Source organism: Ciconia boyciana, chromosome 17 (assembly GCF_034638445.1).
Source record: "Ciconia boyciana chromosome 17, ASM3463844v1, whole genome shotgun sequence".
Classification (NCBI taxonomy): Eukaryota; Metazoa; Chordata; class Aves; order Ciconiiformes; family Ciconiidae; genus Ciconia; species Ciconia boyciana.
Genome location: NC_132950.1, coordinates 6,347,696 through 6,367,241, shown reverse-complemented (window position 1 = coordinate 6,367,241; position 19,546 = coordinate 6,347,696). Strand labels below are relative to the sequence as shown.

General features: G+C 41.9%; 1 protein-coding gene across 9 annotated transcripts in view; it reads right to left on the bottom strand.

Moving 5' to 3' along the window:
• The window catches only part of TPST1 (tyrosylprotein sulfotransferase 1), a 30,818-nt gene extending 13,411 nt beyond the window's left edge, over window positions 1-17,407 (bottom strand). For 5 of the 9 annotated variants that reach the window (XR_012045471.1, XR_012045472.1, XR_012045473.1 and 2 more), the window contains exons 1-2: window positions 16,774-17,084; window positions 7,059-8,002 (exon numbers count right to left, since the gene is read on the bottom strand). Coding sequence is in view for 3 of the 9 variants with exons in the window: in XM_072881868.1 (XP_072737969.1) it covers window positions 7,059-7,903 (845 nt within the window). In the remaining 6 variants the exon portion in view is untranslated. Of the gene's footprint in view, window positions 1-7,058; window positions 8,003-16,773; window positions 17,086-17,239 lie in introns of those variants that run through there. The other 4 variants (XR_012045469.1, XM_072881868.1, XM_072881867.1 and 1 more) reach the window with 4 other exon arrangements.
• Window positions 17,408-19,546: the final 2,139 nt, after the last annotated feature.

Sequence of the window (19,546 nt, the reverse complement as noted above, 5' to 3'; positions counted from 1 at the left end):
TCTTCACTAGCATTAAGACCTTTAGCTTGTTTGGTTTGTTTTTTTTTCCCCCCTTCCTCTTCTTTCCCTCTCAAAATTTCATGTTTCTACAGAGCTTATGGGAAGTGAAGTTTTACTACGTAAGGCTAAAATGAGAATAATTAGCACAACATTCATGCATGCTTTCTGGTTTAGGCTTTCACACAGAATGTACTGAAGCAAGTTCTTTACATAAAGACAGTAGTGAAAGCCAAAGAGCTGTTAAGTGAAAAGTACGCACACACCTATATATAAAGCTGTTTTCCCACTGGCATATTCCCACATTTGCTGTTTCACTGTCTTAAATGCTCCTGAAAGTTATATTCTAAATTAAAATCCATGTGCAATTTATTCCCCCCCCATACTGTGACTAAACTCTTTTTTTTTTTTTTAATAAAAGACACACCTATGGAAATGACAGAAAGCTATAGACTGCAATAATATTCTTCTATAAACACTCCTTTTACTGACTGAGTGTTTGGTCATTACACAGTTCTTAAAGGCAAGTGCATAATCATAGCAGTGTCATATGTACTGTATTTAGAAAATAGTTGATTTGTTGCTCAATTTAATCAACAGTCCTAAAGTCATTTTCGTTCTTGTACCCTAGTTTTGTTGTGTGTTTTTGTTGGTGCGGGGTTTTTTTCCAAGGAAAGAAATCTGGCATCACTTTGTTTTTCCATATTCCTTGCTTCTTTTAGATTAGAAGACGTACAAGTTCATTACTGTGTTTACTTCTGAAACAGGCCAGCAGGACTCAGAACAGGCTAAGTAATTTAAAACTCTGAGTAATTTAAAACTTTTTTCTGAACTCAGAAAGAGTGCGCATGCATTTTGGATGTCAAGGTTTATCTTCCTTTTAAGGCAGATTAAAAATCAGGTCTGTATATACAAGTTGCCTAAAGGAATATTTGCATCTGCATTGCAAGTAATACCATAAGGTACGCCACTATAGCAGTAGTTCCTGCTGGCTGGCTATACCTGCCTCAAGCCTGATGCTAAGCATACAACTGTCACATCCACTTGCAGCTATCATCCTTCCTGGGCCTTATTTACATCATAAAGAATTTTGATCTCAAAAAGCTCCACCACCCAGAGAACAAAATTGTTATCCTTGAAAGTAACAGTACTAAGTATAACACCAGTACCTCACCTACGGAAGATAAAATGAGAACAGTGAGATTCAAATTAATTCTCAAGCAGCTAGTTCTTCAGTTATACAGCAGGCAGAATATGAGAAAACATCTTCTGAGAAACATAAATGGAAATCTCCTGAAATACTCCCAATAGTTTCTGAGTCCAGAAGCCTGAACTAAAGTCAAACTGCTCTGACGACTGACATCAGTCAACCTACAAGAGGAACAAGTTTGATTACAGTTATCTAATTAACCTCATGAGTCCAAGAAGAGGCTGAATTGTTGCACAGCAGACAAACATTTAATCAATAGCAAGAGGCATCCCATTCAGATGCACACTGTACTGTGCAGTGAAAGCCTTAAATTACAAACTATGCATGCATGTCTGCCAGTCATGAACTCCATTTGATCTGAACACCAGTCTTTACCTTGTTACTCTTTTTCACTTGTCATCATAGCTAAAATTCTTCCAGGACAGAGGAAGGAAGTTAGTCATAAAATACTGGAAGGTCAGTAACTTAAGTACTTTAAACACAATCAACAAAGACCAAACCAGACAGGGAAATGGTCACCCATGGGGAAACTGTCTTGGCAAGCAGGGCCTTCAGATTGCTGCAAAGGATGTTTAATGGAAGCTGATGCATAAGCACCTGACAAACAAGAAAAACTGTAAGTCAACCCCCAGAATCTTCAGCCTTATTCTCTTCAACCATTTTCAGTAACTCAAACCAAAGGCAGGAACTCAGAATGGCATTTTGGGACCAGGGAGTTGCGACCGAATTTCAGCCTTCCTGAAAGCATTGGACTGAGATCACAAGTCTGTATAGCAAACTAAAAAGTCTGGGCATTGCCTTTTTGATCTTTCTAATTAAAAGATGAGCATCTGACTTCAAATTAGCAAGAAAATAGCTGTTAAGAGTTGAGTTTCAGAAGCTCGAAGTGGCAAGGCAGAGTACGAAGCACCACAACAACCAGGAGTCCGCAGAACCATGGTGGGTGGGACCCTCAAGAAAAATTTATCACTAGGTGTTTGAAAAGTGTAAGATTTACGGTCCTCTCCCTCTCAGACAGAGCCAGCCAAGCCCCAAATTCCCTTCACCAAAACTGAACCATTTAACTAAGAGAACCAGGTAATGGGCTTGGCTAATAGTTTATTGGAACCCCAAAACAATGGGTGCTATACATCAATTAGGACCTAAATTAGTACACATATGAATACCTCATCCTGAAGTAAAAGCACATTTAAAATGTGTATGTTTTGCCCCACTGTCACTTTAGTCTTTGGTAACAATAAGCTCAGCATGAAACATTTCCTGGTGATTAATAGCTGGCAAGAGATAAGCATTTAGCTGCACCTAGGCACTGATTCAAAAATATACAATACCACATTTGGTATTCTGTTTAAATCCTTTTCTGTCCTTTGAGTTAAGGTGGGAAGAAAAGTAAAACACAATTCATGGGAAAGATTCTTCAGACCAAAGAACATCTGAGAAGCATGGGGGAAGAAGAGGGGATGGGAGGAAAAAAAACCCAAAATCCAAACAAAGCAAAACAAGGAAACATACCAACCCTTGGCAAATTTGATTATCTATGCATATGGCAAATGCTGCCTGGTCAGTGCTTCCAGGCTCCACTGCAAAACCACAGAAATAGCTTCAGCTTTGAAAGCAGCTGGTAGCATGGAACACAGGACTAAACCCAAATACTTCTACATCTATACTAGAATCAAATGAAAGGTATGTATTAAAAATAGTAAATTCTGAAGTAATTTTGCCTAGACAGCTATTTTCATAATAAGCCTAATAAAAATTGCTATAAAAGGGTTGACATGTCTTTGCATTTGTGGTCACCACAGCTGTTTTCAGTTAGGAGGCAAATGCCAGAGCTATATTAACAATACTAGTTATAGCATGTAGTCCAGCCATAATACATTCCTTGAACAGCCATGTTGGCAATTACTTCAAACCACAGGTTTCGTGCTACTACAAGTGCTGTGGTGCACATCCTTAGAACCCTTGCAGTGTTTCTCCTTGCAGCTGGATAAAAACCAAAATAAGGGGCAAAAATACTAAGTAAAATAGAACAACAGTGAGGCTAGGGCTGCATGAGGAACAGAAAAAGCAGGGATTACTAAGCAAATGCAGGAGAAGAGACTAAGGCAGCCAACAGTTTCCTCAAATCAAGCAGCCAGGGGAACAGACGAAGTCAGAATCTTAAATACAGACTGTCTATTATCTAATATTGCTATTAACAGGCCATTGCATAAGAGTTTGAGTCTGGAATAAGAGAAAAATGGAGTCAGCTCACTGCCTGAAGAATTCTGCAAGCCACTGGGTGGCTAGCTCATCTCTGTAAGAGAAACAGCCTGCATGCACAATTTAACTCTATATACAACTGAAAATAAAACACCTTACACTGACCTAAAGCCTTATTCATCTGATACAGATTTCATTTGACAGAGTTAATTTTTATTTCAGATGAGTTAAAAATATATTCTTAAACATTCGCTTTCTGTTACCGGTAATATCATTATAAAGATCTTTTCACAATACTGCAATCTCTTTCTCAAAGTGTTTTTAAGCATTTCAAGACAACAAACTCTTGTCAGATTTCTTTTCAAAAACCCTTCAACAGTTAAAACACCTCCAGGCATCTTATGTTGGACCTGACTTGAGCAGGCATCATGCCTCTGAAGTGGATACTGAGCCTGTCTGAAGGTCTTAAAGGTGAGTGGAAGATGATTGAGGCAGGTTTCTCTGCTCATTTTCTTAAGTCTTTACACAGTATCCCAGCCTTTGCAGATTATAATCACTGTTCACTCTTTGACTTCAGAGGTTTTTCTACCCTACCTAATACTTTGCAGACAACTAGGGAACTAATTTTAACTAGGTCTTCATACTCTTCCCTAGTATGCTACAGAGGCTAGGCCTATGTGGTGGTATCTTTCAAATATCATGACATTTCAATACAGACTATTTGGTACTTGCGATACCCTCCTCCTGCCAGTAAAAACTGAAATGTAATTTGAGTGTTCCGATTTTAATATACTCTTATGAAACAGCCTGAAGCACTTGGTACCAGGCATGTGGCAAATTAAAGCTCTGTGAGAAGACAGGGTTGTAATAGGCAGCAGTGTTTTGAATTTCCTTAGGTTATCTCTGAAGGGATCTTCAGCACCATCCCTTTGGACAGTCAGGTGGGAGAAAGCTGCTAATCAGAATATGGAGCTCCACTGCTCCAGACTGTTGTTTCAGCTGAAAGAAGATAGTATTCACTCTGTGAAGTAAAAAGCACTCTCCTGTAAGCCTGAAGAGAAATTCTAAGTCATAAGAGAACAACATTGGTTAGAACCTGACCCAGAACGTGACAGCCATGCACACCTGAGGCCATAAAGAACTTTCCTGCAACTGAGAACAAGCCAAATGCAACTTGATAGAAGGAAAATGAAGTCTAATGCAAGGTATATTTTGTTCAGCTGTCGAAATTTGATAAGCTGTGGCAGACTCTAAAGTTCTCAGTAAACTACCTAGCAAGTATCTTTTCAAAGAGTAATTTTTCTGGGCAGTTACCCGCTACTCTGGGCCAGGACCCCCTAGACATGGAGCCGTCCCTGTCCACAGCATTCTGCTGCACACGAGAGGGCAGCGAGGAGCTGGGGATGCCAAAAGCAGGTGGTTTTAACTGGTACAAGGAAGTAAAATTGGGGAATCTCAAGCTCCCCCTGCACAATTTCAATTAGTATCATATAAATACACAAACCAGACATCCAAGTTAAAAGAATTTCATATTCACTGTTTTTTCTGCAGCCCTTGAAAGACTGAGTCACTGAAATCATTATCAAATTATAAAGGTCTCTTGCAACTGAAAAACAAATCTCACCATATATTTCAAGGGTATTTGATTAGATACACACCACAGACATAACACTAATAAACCATTCTTTGTCCACCATTGCCAAAGCCTTCTGAAATAATAAATTACTGTCACATATCATCTCATGAGAGATAATAAAAGCATAAAGAATCCCGTGAACAGACTGAATCAAGGGTCATAAGAATACTTCTATACTAGTTTGTCTTAAATTTGAAAGTTTGATTAAAAAAAATAATAATGAAGCCACATCTTACTTTCAACAATCCATTTTCTTAGTTTTTAGAGACAAGAACAAGTATTTTCAACTCCTCACATCCCATTCCAACAGATTTAGCAAGAAATATTACTTGAAACTGTATGAATTCAGCAAGGCTACTGAGTTTCATACTGTAGAGGTCCATTAATTTTTAAAAACACTAATCTGGAAGCTGTAAGGTAGTAATATTTTCCTAGAAGTGGCATTATGCATAGTTATTTTTACAGGACACTTAACAGAACTTGGCAACCACCTATTTGTATCAGGAAAAGTGAGTTTACTCTCCCCTCAGCTGCCACTGTGAACAGTGACGTGATACAGGTAACTAAAGAGAAGTTCACATACAGATACAGCTTGCAGAGAGTTACAACAGTACACTGCTTCAGGTTAACAATATCAGAAGGCTTCAATCTGCTAACGAACAATACCGCAAAAAACAGGTTGAGATGCCTTCTCGATAGCTCTGCAAACACAGTGGTGGTGGCTGTGTTTCTTCAGTGGGAATGGTGACGCGAAACCTCCAGACTGTAAATATATAACCATTACCTGAGCTTTGAGTTCTCCTTGTAGCCACTGACTAATAATTCTATGATTTGCTTTAGATCCTATTCCCCTACAATATATTAGAAAATCCATACAGTCACTTCCCTACGCATTAAATAAACAAAATCTCCCAATTTTTATTTCTCAAAACTGTAGTTTTTAAAAAATGAAATCACTTTGTATTCAACAGTTTGACATGGCTCTACCCAGCCCACACTGCTTGCTGTGTAACGTGCCTCTGTTACTCAGAAGCACTTGGGCAGTGATGAATATTCAAAAAACAGAAGCCAAGGAATTTAACTGGGCATGCCTTGCTGATGGAATAGGGCTTTTTAATCAATATTTTAGAAACTTAAACAAGACAATCTGGTAGATGTATCCATCATAGAAAAAAAAGGAAGAAGAGAGATTCAAATATTCACACCTTTCCCCCCCATAAAGACTAGCCAGCTTCCATATCTCAGAAGCTCCACCGTAAATAATGGCCAAGAAACCAAAAGGAGTACTTTAACTGGAGAATTAACTAGCTTTTTTTTGTTGTTTTCTCCTTTCACAATACCTATCTAGGTTTTCTAAGCAGAGCTGGATTTTGGTTTCTGAAAGTAGCTAAGTCAGGTGCACAGATGGCACGACAGAATACTGAGAGATTTGCTTACAAGAAGGTTAATTTTATTCAAAATGCTTGTCCTTTTAGGAGCACATGCCAACAGAAAAGCACGCCAATTCTGCTTTCTATTTTATTGGAACAGTTTCTCAAGTTTCCTGGAAGAGTATGTTCTTGGCAAATGTAACTTGAAGGCCGTTCTTGCATTGACAACAATACTTAAGTTCCCGAAAGCAAACGGGTGATCTTGCTAGGATGAACACCACCAGTCTAGATAAAACAGTCCAGCTTTATTTTGGGGCGCAGGGAAAAGCAAAGCTATATTGGAAGAAAGGCTGATACTAGACATCCAAATTCAAGTTAGACTGACCATTAATTAAAAGTGCGTTCATATGCTCCATGCACATATGTTAGCGGGACAGTTGTTTAGTGGGAGCAGTCTGCGATTGCAAATTGTTAGTTAACAATCATTCTTACTTTCCAGACAAACTGCATTATAAATCAGCTTCCCGAGACATCATTAGCTACTTAAAAACTGAAACCAAGTTATGACTAGTCTTTTAGATGCAAAACATACTATTTTATCTCTTACAACAATACAAGGTAAAAGAGGAATGCTCATACTCACTTTGAAAGAGAAACACCCCCTGCTTTTCCAATCATTTCTTCATGGTGCAGCACTGCTTGGTTCCACGGTATACGAAGAAACTTTAAGAGAGTTCTCATCCATCTTTCAGGATGCAATACGAGTTGTTCGTAATGTACCAGCATACACCTTTCAAAACCAACCTCCATACACTGGTTATACATAGTTTCTATAGCACGATTCCACTTCGTCAAGCAGTCCCTGTAGCTGTTAAGGTCAAATCCAGCTATTGTGACTTTTCTAGATATCATGGAATGTACAGATGCACGGCCATCCCGTACCATGAGAAGAAATTTGGCATTGGGGAAAATTCTAGCAAGATAAGTTAAGGATTTTAAAGCAAAAGGATCTTTGTTACACAAATATGGAGCAGGCTCTCCATGTTTCACAATTATTTCCAACAAAAATGCTTGCATGGCTGAGTCCAGAACCTCATCTGTGACTCCAGCTTCATCCAGTCGGATCTTCTCTTTGCTTGATCTAGCCCACATCTGCTTAACTGCCAGAATTCGTGGGATTACCCTTGTCTCTTCTCCGCATCGAATATCCGGATGGGCATCAAGCATGGCACGCATTAAGGTAGTGCCACTTCGAGGTACTCCTCCAATAAATATTAAAGGCATGTCTTTGTTGTAAGCAAAGGTTTTGTTTGCATTTACATTGGAAGCAGTTCTTACTGTGCTTCTCACACTTTCCATCCTTGCGGGCTGGCTGCGTTCTTCTATTCGATGGTGACACTCCATAGCGTGTTGGCCCAAATAAAACACTGTCACTGAACTGATCACCAGACATGCCAATAGCAAGTTCTGTTTGAGTTTTCCAACCATTTTGATAAAGACTGTCACTTCAAAATAAAGAGACCTTCTACTTCAAATTATCTTCTAGTTCACATGCCATGGGAATCCTAATCCAAAATAAATTAAGGTCTGGCGAGGGGGGGGAAAAAAAAAATAATTTAGAACTTTGTTAAGAACTGCTACAATAAATCAACAACAGAAATACCTCACAGCATTCAATAAAACTATTCTCTCCTGGTGTTGCATTAAGACCAGTAAATGCAAAGCCTGAACACAATCATCCCATAATAAAAAGCCTTTTTGTTTACCGATAGAACAACACAAAACATGACAAGATTCATGACTACAATTACTATTTACATAGACGTTTTCTGGTACATTTTAACAATATATTTGAAAGAATTCTACCACTGGATAGCTACTGTTAAACTTTACAGTCAAGCAAAGACATCATTTATACGGGACTCTACACATTAAAAAAAGTAATTATTAAGAAACCACTCTTCTTTACTTGAGGTTTTACAGCAAAAAAAGACCAAAAAAATGACCTCTCTGAGCTAGAGTCACCTAGATAAAACAAAATGAACAAGACACCCCACACAAATCATGTTAGAAATCACAGAAGAATTCAAGTATTAGACTAACTGTGGCTTGCTGAATAGACAGTAGCAGCATCCTGCTCATTGTCACATTTTCACATAACTACATCATCTCCTGTTTTGCTTGAAATGCTCTATTTCATTCACAGGAGACGAGATGATAGTAAAAGATGTTTCACACTTGCGTATCAACACTGACAGTGTCCAATTTTTTATCAAGGCCTTTAAGCAATGAAGAAAAATAGTTTGCAGCAAGTAAGGGAAACTTCAATTTTTACTTCAAGGGAAGCTTTGATTAAAGAAGTGTATAGTCACTAAAAACTACAAGCACAATCCAGGATTAAAGTTGACTAAGATCAAAACTAAGATCAGTCTTGATCTAAATAAGAACAACAACAGAATCAACCCATGCTGACTTAAAAATTTTCATCCATCCCAGTATCCAGATAATACAAAGCAGGGTATACAAAAGAAAACTAATGATTTCATCCTAACTTCCTGCTTTATTGTTGTCTTTACCCAAAATTTGGCCCTTAGAGCTATTTCTCTCAAAAAACAAACCCACCCAAACCCAACATAACCATAATCATTCACTATTCCATTGATTAAAATACACAAAAAACCCACCAACCCTCTCCCCACATCTTATGCAGTGTTTTGAACTCCAGATATATGTTAGCTGAAACACTAAAAAATTGAATCAATTAGGAAGAAAGAAAAATAGATCCTGTTCTCAATCAGCACCCCAGGGAAAAAGAGTTAAAGCCTTGCATAATTTTAAGTCATGTAATAAAGAACTGCCAGGATAAAGTATATACTGCATTCCACCTTCAAATAAGAAGGTTTGGATTCCTTTTAAGCAGTGCTGGTAAGCTTGCTCTTTCTTTTAGTCTCTTCTACTTCATCTAGATAAGCCTGCATTTTTGCTGGTATGACAGCAAGAGTCTTCTCCCTCCAAGATAAAACGTAACACTTCCGAGTTAAGAATCTGAATATATGGTTACTACACAGAAAGGTTTATGGCAAGAACCCATGTAGCAAAATCAAAAGTCAAATGACAATAACAGTAAGACAACTATGCTTTATAAAGCATCATGGCAGCCCACGTTAATGAAGTTTATGGTTATAGTCATTTCATATTTAGAGCAAGGAATAGAAATATATACTGTAAAAAAATTTAACTTAGTATAATAAAAATTTAACATAGTATAATCTTCCTTCTGGTTCTACAGTATCACATTTAAATTAATCAGTCCATTTTAAACTCTTACAACTATTACAAAAAAAGAGAGGCAAATCAAGGACAAGCACTCATCTATTTTGTGAGGCGTCAACAACATGGCTTTCATTCCACTTTCTAATCTACAATTTAAGCAGTGATGATTGCTCTGTGACAGAACAATTTTTCAGTACGACTATTGTTTGAACAAAGGGAATTTTACCACACCAAAAGCCACCGCTTTTCTCCTGGAAGTTTTTTTTCAGATAGGTATGTTACTATTTTCTACAGTGATAGTATGATTCAGTATTTGAAAACAAATTAGACATGTATTAGAACTAAGGGTTTGCACAGCTAACACATCTATTACTAAATATTTTATATACCTCCTTTTTTTTAAATTCTAAAAGTTATTTATCCAAGCTGTAATGAGAGGATATTAAGCCTGAAACCCCAAGATACACAAAATAAAAACAAGTTTTTCATTAATTTTTTTTTCCACTTAGGATTCTTAAAATTGCATTATTCAAAAGGAATTTTCATTTTTACAGATGAGAATAAAAACAAAGACTATATTAGATGATTTTTGGACATGCATGTAAGTCTGAACAAAACTTTTAGGTAGAAACAAAAGATTTAAAAATCTGTCTGCTAAATTCCAATGTAGAAACTTACAAGAAGGCCTAAGAATATGCCATGACTTACAGTGAATACCAGTGAGTGATATTCAACGCTGACTTAGACAAATTTGCTACTCTGCCACCCAGATGACTTGATCTGTTATATGCCATCCTGTACACTGTATCTTTATTTTTTCTGTTCCTAACAGTTAATGTATAGACAATTGTTTTACCTGTATTCTGTAGTTCAACAGCTTTGGATTTTCAGATAAGGTAGGCTGAAAACTGACTCTTCCTCTCAAAATTCAAGTTAAATTAGTCCTCTAATTGAAATTTTAAATAAGAGCTTGTTATTTCAGCTCTGAAAAGCTCCCTGAACAGTATGAATCACAGATGCTTTTAATTGTAAGGAGCTCCAAGTACTGAGGTACCGCCAACATTTTAAATGACTGGCTTCCTCAAAGCTTTTCCACCTCTGTCAGCAAAGCACGACACATCCCTGAATGAAGAACATGCTTATGCCTAGTCTCTACCCCCTCTCCAAAACATTATCCACTTAACTTTTTCCTCCATGCAAATCCAGTCACGAACTCAGAAATCCTCAAGTCACCATCTGAGCAAGACTCCCCAGACCTCACCAGACCGCTGGCCTTCCCAAACTGGTCAGGGGTAGCAGGCAGGCTGCCTTGCAGGTTCTGCTGCCACAGCTTCTTAGCAGGCAAGTAAGCGCCTTGCACTTCGCAGTCCCTGTTTTACGAGGCTGTGCAACCAGACAGCAGCAGACAGGCAGAAGACAGAATTCCCACTTAGCACCATAACAGCGCAGGGGCAGAAGGAGGGAGGAAGGGAATTCCTCTTGCAGGCATCTGTCACAGTGGTATTTTTCTCTTGCAGCGCATCCAAGAGAGCCAGTCACCGAGCTGCGAGAGAATGTCTTGCCCCCTTCACACTAACAAAGCTTATTCCAATCAACAGTTGTCACAATACTACGCTCAAAGTTCAGCCTAATAGTTTTTGCTTCCAAAATTAAATTGGAATCATAACCTAAGAATAACTCTTACTAGAACACCACTCTGTTATAATCATTTCATCCTCTGTAACAAGTTTCATTCTACTTACATACCGCTCCTTGCTGAAGAGCTGGCTTTAACTGTACCTAAAATACCTGGACATTAAAAGGAACAAAATCCCAGAAATTTAAGTGGAGGTCATCTGAACAATGCTCAAAAAATTTTTTTCAGTAAATACTCCCACAGCACCAAGAGGCAGAAAGTCTCACCCCTGAACAGATTCCGTATGAACACTTAACTTTCAATTAGCGAAGGGAAACTGTTCTGCTTAAAACTAGCAAATAGTACACAGAATCTCTTTAAATGCTTTGGATATAGTAAAGATTTAGTTAAAAGTCAGTACCCATTTGAGAGAAGAATTAACACAACAGAAACAGTATTTTGCCACAGAGCACATAAGACCTGCAAATATTTACACTTCACACAATCCCTATCATTATTCAGTTTGAATAAATTCCATAAAACTAATTTCCCCCAAAACCCCCCAACCCCCTTCCTAATCCCCCCCCCCAAAACCAAGCCATCCACAAAAATCTTCATCTTCCAAAATAAAAACTACTCCTTGAAGACACTAATGTTCCCCAAAAGCAAAAGTTAGGTAGCTGATCACTAGAGAAAATCATATCAAGACCGAGTACATCAACTGTTTTACTCTGATCATTAGGATAACACATTAACAAACAAACACACACAAACCAGCACCAGCTTTCAGAACCAAGCTGAAGAAAAAGCAGCATCAGAGGAAAGCCTGTTGACTGAAGGCTAAAATCCTCAATGCACAGGTTGGGTGAAGCAGAATGACAACTCACTCTCAGCACAATTCCAGCTGTGAATGCAAATACGCGTTGCAGTCTGTGAGCAGATTTCCTAAATTGCTGTAAGTACTGACCGCTCAGGTACAAAAACAAAAACCCATCCACGTGACCAAAAAAACCCCATACCAATCAACCACAAATACTTTCATTTGATGCAGTAACTTTTTTGGTAAGTTCAAAGATGACAAAGGCTGAAAGACTACAAAGAGGCAGTATTAACCTGTCCTACAACCTTCCACGGACACTGTTTTCTTGCCTGGAAGCAATACCTGGAGCATGCAACTGCCATAAACTGTGGCAAGGCCAGGGCTCTGTATGTCAGGAAACCAACAGAGGAGCAGTCAGAAACAGCACCTCTCAGTGAACTAATCTATTTTACAAACAGCAAACTCCCTTCTGCGTCTGAAGTTACATATAAAGCTCTCTGGGACAAGTATGACGTATGGAAGTTACTGCCCTTCTAGCAGCTTGCAAACAAACCCCACCTTCTCCCTCCTCTACATGAGTAAGCACTCTGGATCACATCCGTCAACCTGAAGGATTATTACAAGTCATTAATGGTTCTGCTGTTAAGGGTAACTAAATTGACAGCATTTAAAAATCACAGCAAGGCAATCAGCAATCCCTTGTCAGCATTTAAGTAGAGCTTTGAAAAATTGTGTTGTTTTTACCCACTGTGACCTCAGAAGAACAAACTGCCACTCCACCTAAAAACAGACAACTATTAATAAAAAATAAAAAAAACCAAACACCCCCCCCCAATAACTAAAAAACCCAACACCAAAAAAAAACAAACACACACAAAATAAACACAGGCACCCCCCCGAGACAACACAGTCATAAGCTGAGGAAGTTGAAGGCGACTACAATGGTAGAGAAGGCCTTTAGCAGCAATAGTTTCAAATGACAGACTAAAACAAATTCCTAGAAAAATGTAAGTGTAACTCAAAAAAAAGACAGAGTCAGGATCTACAGTTTCAGTACGAGAAAGCGCAGCTAAACAGAAGTGTATGTAACTGAATTTTATTCCCAGAAAAGTCAGACCTATGAGTCAGCCACAAGATAATGTTCGCAAAGCAAAAATGACTGCTTTGTTTCCTTCTTCTGCACACACTAATTCTCTCTCCCTCCTTCCCTCCCTCCACATGCAACAGGTCAAGACCTTTTTCCTCAAGTTCATCCAAAAAATGTTGAAGATTTTTAGCTTAGTCAAGAGGCAAGTCATTCATTTGTATTTTATGTGAGAACAGTTTGGGTTTTGTTGCTGTTTAAAGCATGCCCTGCCAGGGGAAAAAAGATGATCCATTACCACCCAGTAACAAGCAACCCTCATAAGCTCTAGAGCTCAGACTTTCACTTTGGAGGCTGGAAAAGTGATGATCACCTCCCTTCTCATGTTCAACCAGGCAGCTTTTTCCAAGGCTAAATTAACAGGACAGCTACACTGGCATTATCCATCTCAAAAAAAAAAAAAAAACAACCCACAAAAAAACCCCAACCAAAACTGCCACATATATAAAAAACATTTTTCAGTTATTAGCTTGTCCTCTGCTTCTATCTCATGAACTTCTGGCCCAGATTCTGATAACCAGACCTCCTTCTAGAAAGAGCAAGCATAGCAGTACTGCTTAGATTTTTGTGGAGTGTATCTTGTTCCTGCATCTGCCCAAGCGTTCATCACAGTGCTTGACCTCAACGCTACTGGAGAACTTTGCTGGGAGGAAAGATCACACTCAGCTCTGTGTCAACAGGCCATCAGGCTTCATAGCCATCCTTCTCAAAATGCTGTGCCCTCCCCCCTGTGCTGGAAAGCAGGAGCAAGATAGAGGTGAGGAGAAGAACGCTCAAGTTCATACTATTGGAAAGCAGTCTTTCCCCTCACGCTCTTTTTACAGTTTACCCTCATGTCCTCCAACCACATTCCTATGATTTTCTTTTCCTACTTAGGAGGTCTACTCAATCCCTTAGTCTCTGGGGCTACAACACCCACCCCCTCAAGGCTTTATGCAATAGACTCCAAAATACAGACTCCAGAAATAGAAGATTCTCACAGTTCAGAGACGCTTTCAGATGCACAATCGCAGTCTGACTACTACACCCAAAGCTTGTGGTACAAATCTGCAGAGGGAATTCATTTTACAGTGGCAAGGTAATTAAGTTGAATGGAAAAAAATCCTAAACTGTTGTTATCCATTGTCACTCTCTGCTCTTGACTGTAGAAGGAGAAATGAAAATGCTGCTAGGACTTAAAGAAGCAAATGTCAACCATGTCAGTACCTTCCTTCCCTCTTGTTGCACCTTCACTTTTCCTCTGTAAAAATAAATACTGGAAAGGCAGCAGATGCTGAGAATTCTCAAGAATCATCTTCAAAACAATATACACTTAGAAAACTGGAGACCAGATATTTCTTAGAGGCAGTTCTATATTAAGCTCATCAAACAGTCCAAGTAAGAAGCCCTTGCATACAATGCTAGTCTATCAGCATTCCTAAATGAAAGTTAAAGAAAGGAATTCCATAAAACCTTTCCTTCAATAAACTGGTTTGTTTCTGGTCCTTCGTGTTTGTTCACCACAAAGAAGATTGCATAGGAAAGCCAACAGTTACATGATAATGGTATAGCACAACACCGAGGAACACGACTGAAATATTCGCAGTATACCACTTCAAGAAGCTATCCAAACCGTCGTAGGGTCATTTAGAGGATTGTTCCAAAAATCATTTACGTATTTGGGAAGCATTTTTATGCCTTCAAAGCAGCATTTGCACAATCACCTTAATGATTTCCCCAAAGACCGGATATCATGTGTTACTACCAGTCACGTAACAGAATCTGAGAGAGGAATGTCAAAGTAGAGCACAAGCAAGCAAACCCCAAGCAAAATACTCAAAGCTAGAAATAAAAATCAAGAAGCCTTGAGTACCAAGTCCATCTTTAGCTTTTTAAGTCATCATCGCTCTCAAGCCCTGCAGCTGTTTTCTCTAGATTTCCCCTCCCATTAGTTATACAGGAAAAAAGGATGATAAAATAGAATGAGCAATTTTTATTCACCTCCACAAAGAAATAAGCAGTAAGTCACCTGGCCAAAAGCATCTGGGCTGAGAGACAGCCAACTAGACCTAGCGAAGCCCATCTTCGTGCAGAGCAATTCGACAAGTAGAATGATAGGACAAAGCTGGACAAAATTAGTATAAGGAAATGCAGATGTGTGAACAACATTCTCTTATAGTTCACTCTGTAGGAACTATAGGAATGTTGTTCACACATTTGCATTCCCTTGAACCTACACCTTTTTGGTTTTTCAAATCTAAAGCTCTGAAAAATTGTAAAGGCCAAATTAACCTTCACAGCCCTAGACCACCGCTGAATCCGAAGCTTCCGTATTGGGGAAAAATGCATACAACTATGTAATAATTCCACAATTTCTAGTACAATCACATCACAAGGAGTAAAAAAAAAAAGATGTGCTCATGTTTATGCATTTCCCTCATATAATCTATAGGTAAAAGATGAAGCAAGCTGTACCCTTTCCTGTTAACCCCCCCAAAACAACAGCTTTCTTCGTAATCCTCTACTGGACAGATATATAAATACACACATTAATATATATACACACATATATAGAGAAATTCAGAAGCATTTGTCTTTCCTCTGGATCTACCAACACTTACAAGCTTTCTAAACAAGCAAGAGAAAAAAATGTACCAGACTCCAAACAGCTAAGAAGGTTACCAATGCACTCAAACTTAAAACACTTTTAGGGTTTTCACCATTTAAGACTTCTAAAATGAGCTTGAAGTACAGCTAATTAAAGTGTTCTGCTTCAAATGAAAGCAAAGAACTCTATATATTCTGCTCTACCTACATATATAATACATACAGCAAATTATCTGGATTTGCATATTGAATGGTCAAAAAAGAGTTACCAACATGCTCCCAGTTATGCAAGAATACACAGTACTTGCTAAGTACTACAGTTACTGCTGGAGAAGTATTCAACAAAAGGAATTTTACTGGCAACACATAGACTTCTAGCTCTTTCAATTTAATCTTAAAAAAAAAAAGCAAAGAAAAAAGAGAGGAAGAAAAAGTCAGTAGCACACTAATAGCAGATGAGCTACTGTTCTGTGCATTTTTATGTGTACTGTGCCTCCTAAGAGGGATTTCAGCACTCCATTATACGATAAGGTACTTCAAAGAATCAAACTGCTTAATAATACTAAAAAGATAAAGACCAACAAAAATTTGCACAATGCGTTCACACACGCAAATGGCTTCTTCCAGCAATACCACCAGCAAAACCACTTCCAGCTAAGAAACGTATTAGGTCTACTGCTATAAAACTATTACTAAAATGCTTACACGTACTATGACTATCATACGTTGTGCTTGCAGATATAAATGCAGCGCTATAAAACTATTTGTGTGCCTCCGCTACTCTGCCGCGGGTATTTACAGCAGCGCAGCACCCGCGGCCAGCCTCCCCCGACACATCTCAGCTGCTGAACAAAGACATCAGAAGCGCTGGGAGCTCCTTCACTAAGTTAGCCCGCCCGTACGGAAACTTTCCCGTTTACCCGGCTCGGATCCGCCTCGCACCCCGCCACGGCACCGGCGGGAAGCAGCGAGCCGGCCCCGCCGCTCCCGCCGCGCATCCTCGGGCGCTCCCGGCTGCAAGCTACGGGACCCGCGGCGACGCCCGGCACAGCCGAGCGCCCCGGCCAGCACGGCCCGGCTCCCCCGGCCGGCAGCGGCGCCTGCGGGGCGCGGGCACCGCACGGCCACAGGGCCGACCTGCTCCCAGCCGCCGCCGCCTCAGGCCGCGGCCGCCCCCCAGCTCGGCCGACAAAGGCAACGGCTCTGGCAGCGCCGGAGCCGCCCCAGCGCCGGGCGGGGCAGGGCAGGGCGGAGCACGGCGGCTGCCGTCGGGGCTGCGCGGGCGGTGAGGGGGGGAACGGCGGCGCTGGAGCCCGCTCCGCTCCGCTCCGCCCCGCCCCGCCGCAGCCTCCCGCCTCAGGTGCGCGGCGGGCAGCGGCTCCTCACCTGCGCTGCTGCCGCCGCCCCCGCGCCGCGGCGGCCGCTGCCAGGGCTGAGCTAGAGCCGCGCAGCAGCAGCACTGCTGCCCCTCCTCCGCCGCGGCTCCCCTCAGGCACCATCGCAATGGGCAGGGGCAGGGACCGGGACCGGGACCGGGACCGGGACCGGGACCGGGACCGGGACCGGGACCAGCTGCGCCGCCGCCGCCGCCTCTCCTCAACCGCGCGGCTGCGGCTGCCATGGAAATCACAACCACGCCCTGATTGGTCGCGGGCCTCGATGTGTCGCGGGACGCGGTTGGGCCGGCGCTGAAGATTGACAGCTGAGGGGGCGGGGACGGGCAGCGGGGGCGGGGCCGTTAACCCCTGCGGGCGCGGCGGGAAACATCTGGAGCGCACAGCTGGAGCGGGCGGGGCGCGCGGGCGCACATCTGGGCGGTGGCGCCACGTGAGCATCTGGAGGCGCCCATGTGCACCAACGTCTGGACAGCTGTGCCAGACAGCTGTTGATAGCTGGGAACAGCTGGATTTTGTCACTGCTCACTCCGCACAAGCACGCCACCATTGCTAAAGAAGGAAGGTAAAGGCTTGACCCATAAGAATATTTGAGCAAGAAAGCTCTTCACCCACTGGCTTAGGTTTCAGAGGTCGGTCTTGCAGGTGAAACCAGCCAAAACACACAGTCCCGTTGTCCCGGGCAAACGGGATTTAAGTGCAGCGCTGCAGCTGTCCAATAAATTGAGAAAAGCCACAGTTAAACACTGTGATAGGCATGAGGCACTGCCAGCGCAGGACAGCAGGGAGTACCGCCTGGCTCAGGTGTCCTCTGGTGTCACGCACTTATTTTGCGGCAGCAGGGAAGCACAAGCCATGTGCTCACCACGTGTGCAATTGTGGAAACATCTGGAATAGCATCAGGCTGGAGCACAAGCTCAAGTCCATGCCGCCTGCCGGCACATCTCACAACTCCTCTGACCCACAGCTGGGTGAAGCAGCCAGGCAAAGAGCAAGGATGATTTGCACCGGCACTTTGCCCCTGGAGGTGTAGCTATATGAGGAGACTCATGCCTATAGATTAACTCACCTCTAACAAGGACTGGCCTTAGGCCGTCCTAACCACTTCCGTCTCAGTGCTCTAAGCAGAAAGCCAGCTTTTACCCCTAAAGAGCGGGAAAATAGGTTGAATTTGACTTGTACAGTGAAACACACAGACTGAATCCAACTGAAAACGTATTTCTTCTTTACATGCAGGAGCTCTGGCCCAGCCGCCATCACCGTATGCAGACAAACACCCCACAGAAAAGTCAGCGCTGCTGCAGGGTCATATCAAAGGGAACAATCCCATGGGACATTCCCCAAATTTGGGCTGTTTGCCAAACTGGGGCGGGGGGGGGGAATCAGCTAAAAGGATTTAACATGATGCCAGCCCAAAATTCAGTCTGGGAAAAGCTGCCTCTGCAATGAGCAGTGGTAATCGACACTCATCCCTGCTCATCCCCAACGGATTTTGTGCCCTTTGCCCTCTGCCTCCCAAACCCTCCTGTGGCTGGGGCATCCCCTCCGCCGTCACTGCGGCAGGGCAGCGCAGCACAGGGGCTGGCAGCTACCGAGAGCCACGGCTGATTCGGTGCCACCAGGCTCAGTAAGGGCTTGGCTGGCTGGGGACACCGGGGCCGGGAGACAGCACCGGCAGAGGGACCTTGGTATAAAAAGGATGGAAACCACTGTGTGGGAGAACATCCCCTTTTAATCCCAAAAGCCCTAAAATCAGGTCTGACTTACTGTCCCATCTCCCGGAGAGACGGTGCAAATCCTGTGCGGCTGGGGAGATAACCCGCTGGGCTTTGCCCATGAGATGCAGAGCAACGGTGCCTGAGCTGACAGCAATACCGTCAGGATGCAAGAATTAATCACAGCCCATTACCTCATGTCTCATAGCCCTTGCAAAGCACCTATCATAAAACTTTTATGAGCCTGTCAGGACGTGCTTTCCACCGATACCGATGAGCCAACGCTCGCTGCCGGCACTGCCCGGAGAGCAGATACGGATGAGCGATTGTTCGGCCTCCTGCTTCCCCAAGGTGATGAAGAAGCATCGCTATCGAGAGGGGTGAACACGGCACAGCTCATGCGTGTTTTATTTGCTAAGAAAATTAAGCGAAGGCAGCCGTGTGAGCAGATCCCTATGTTCAGGACAGTGACAAGTATTTTCATGGTGGGAAAAGCTCTGCCCTGTAAGGACTGAGTTTCAAGAGTACCTAACGCCCGTACGTCTTTCAGACGTGCTCAGGGAGTTGCTGGGAGCGTAGAGAAA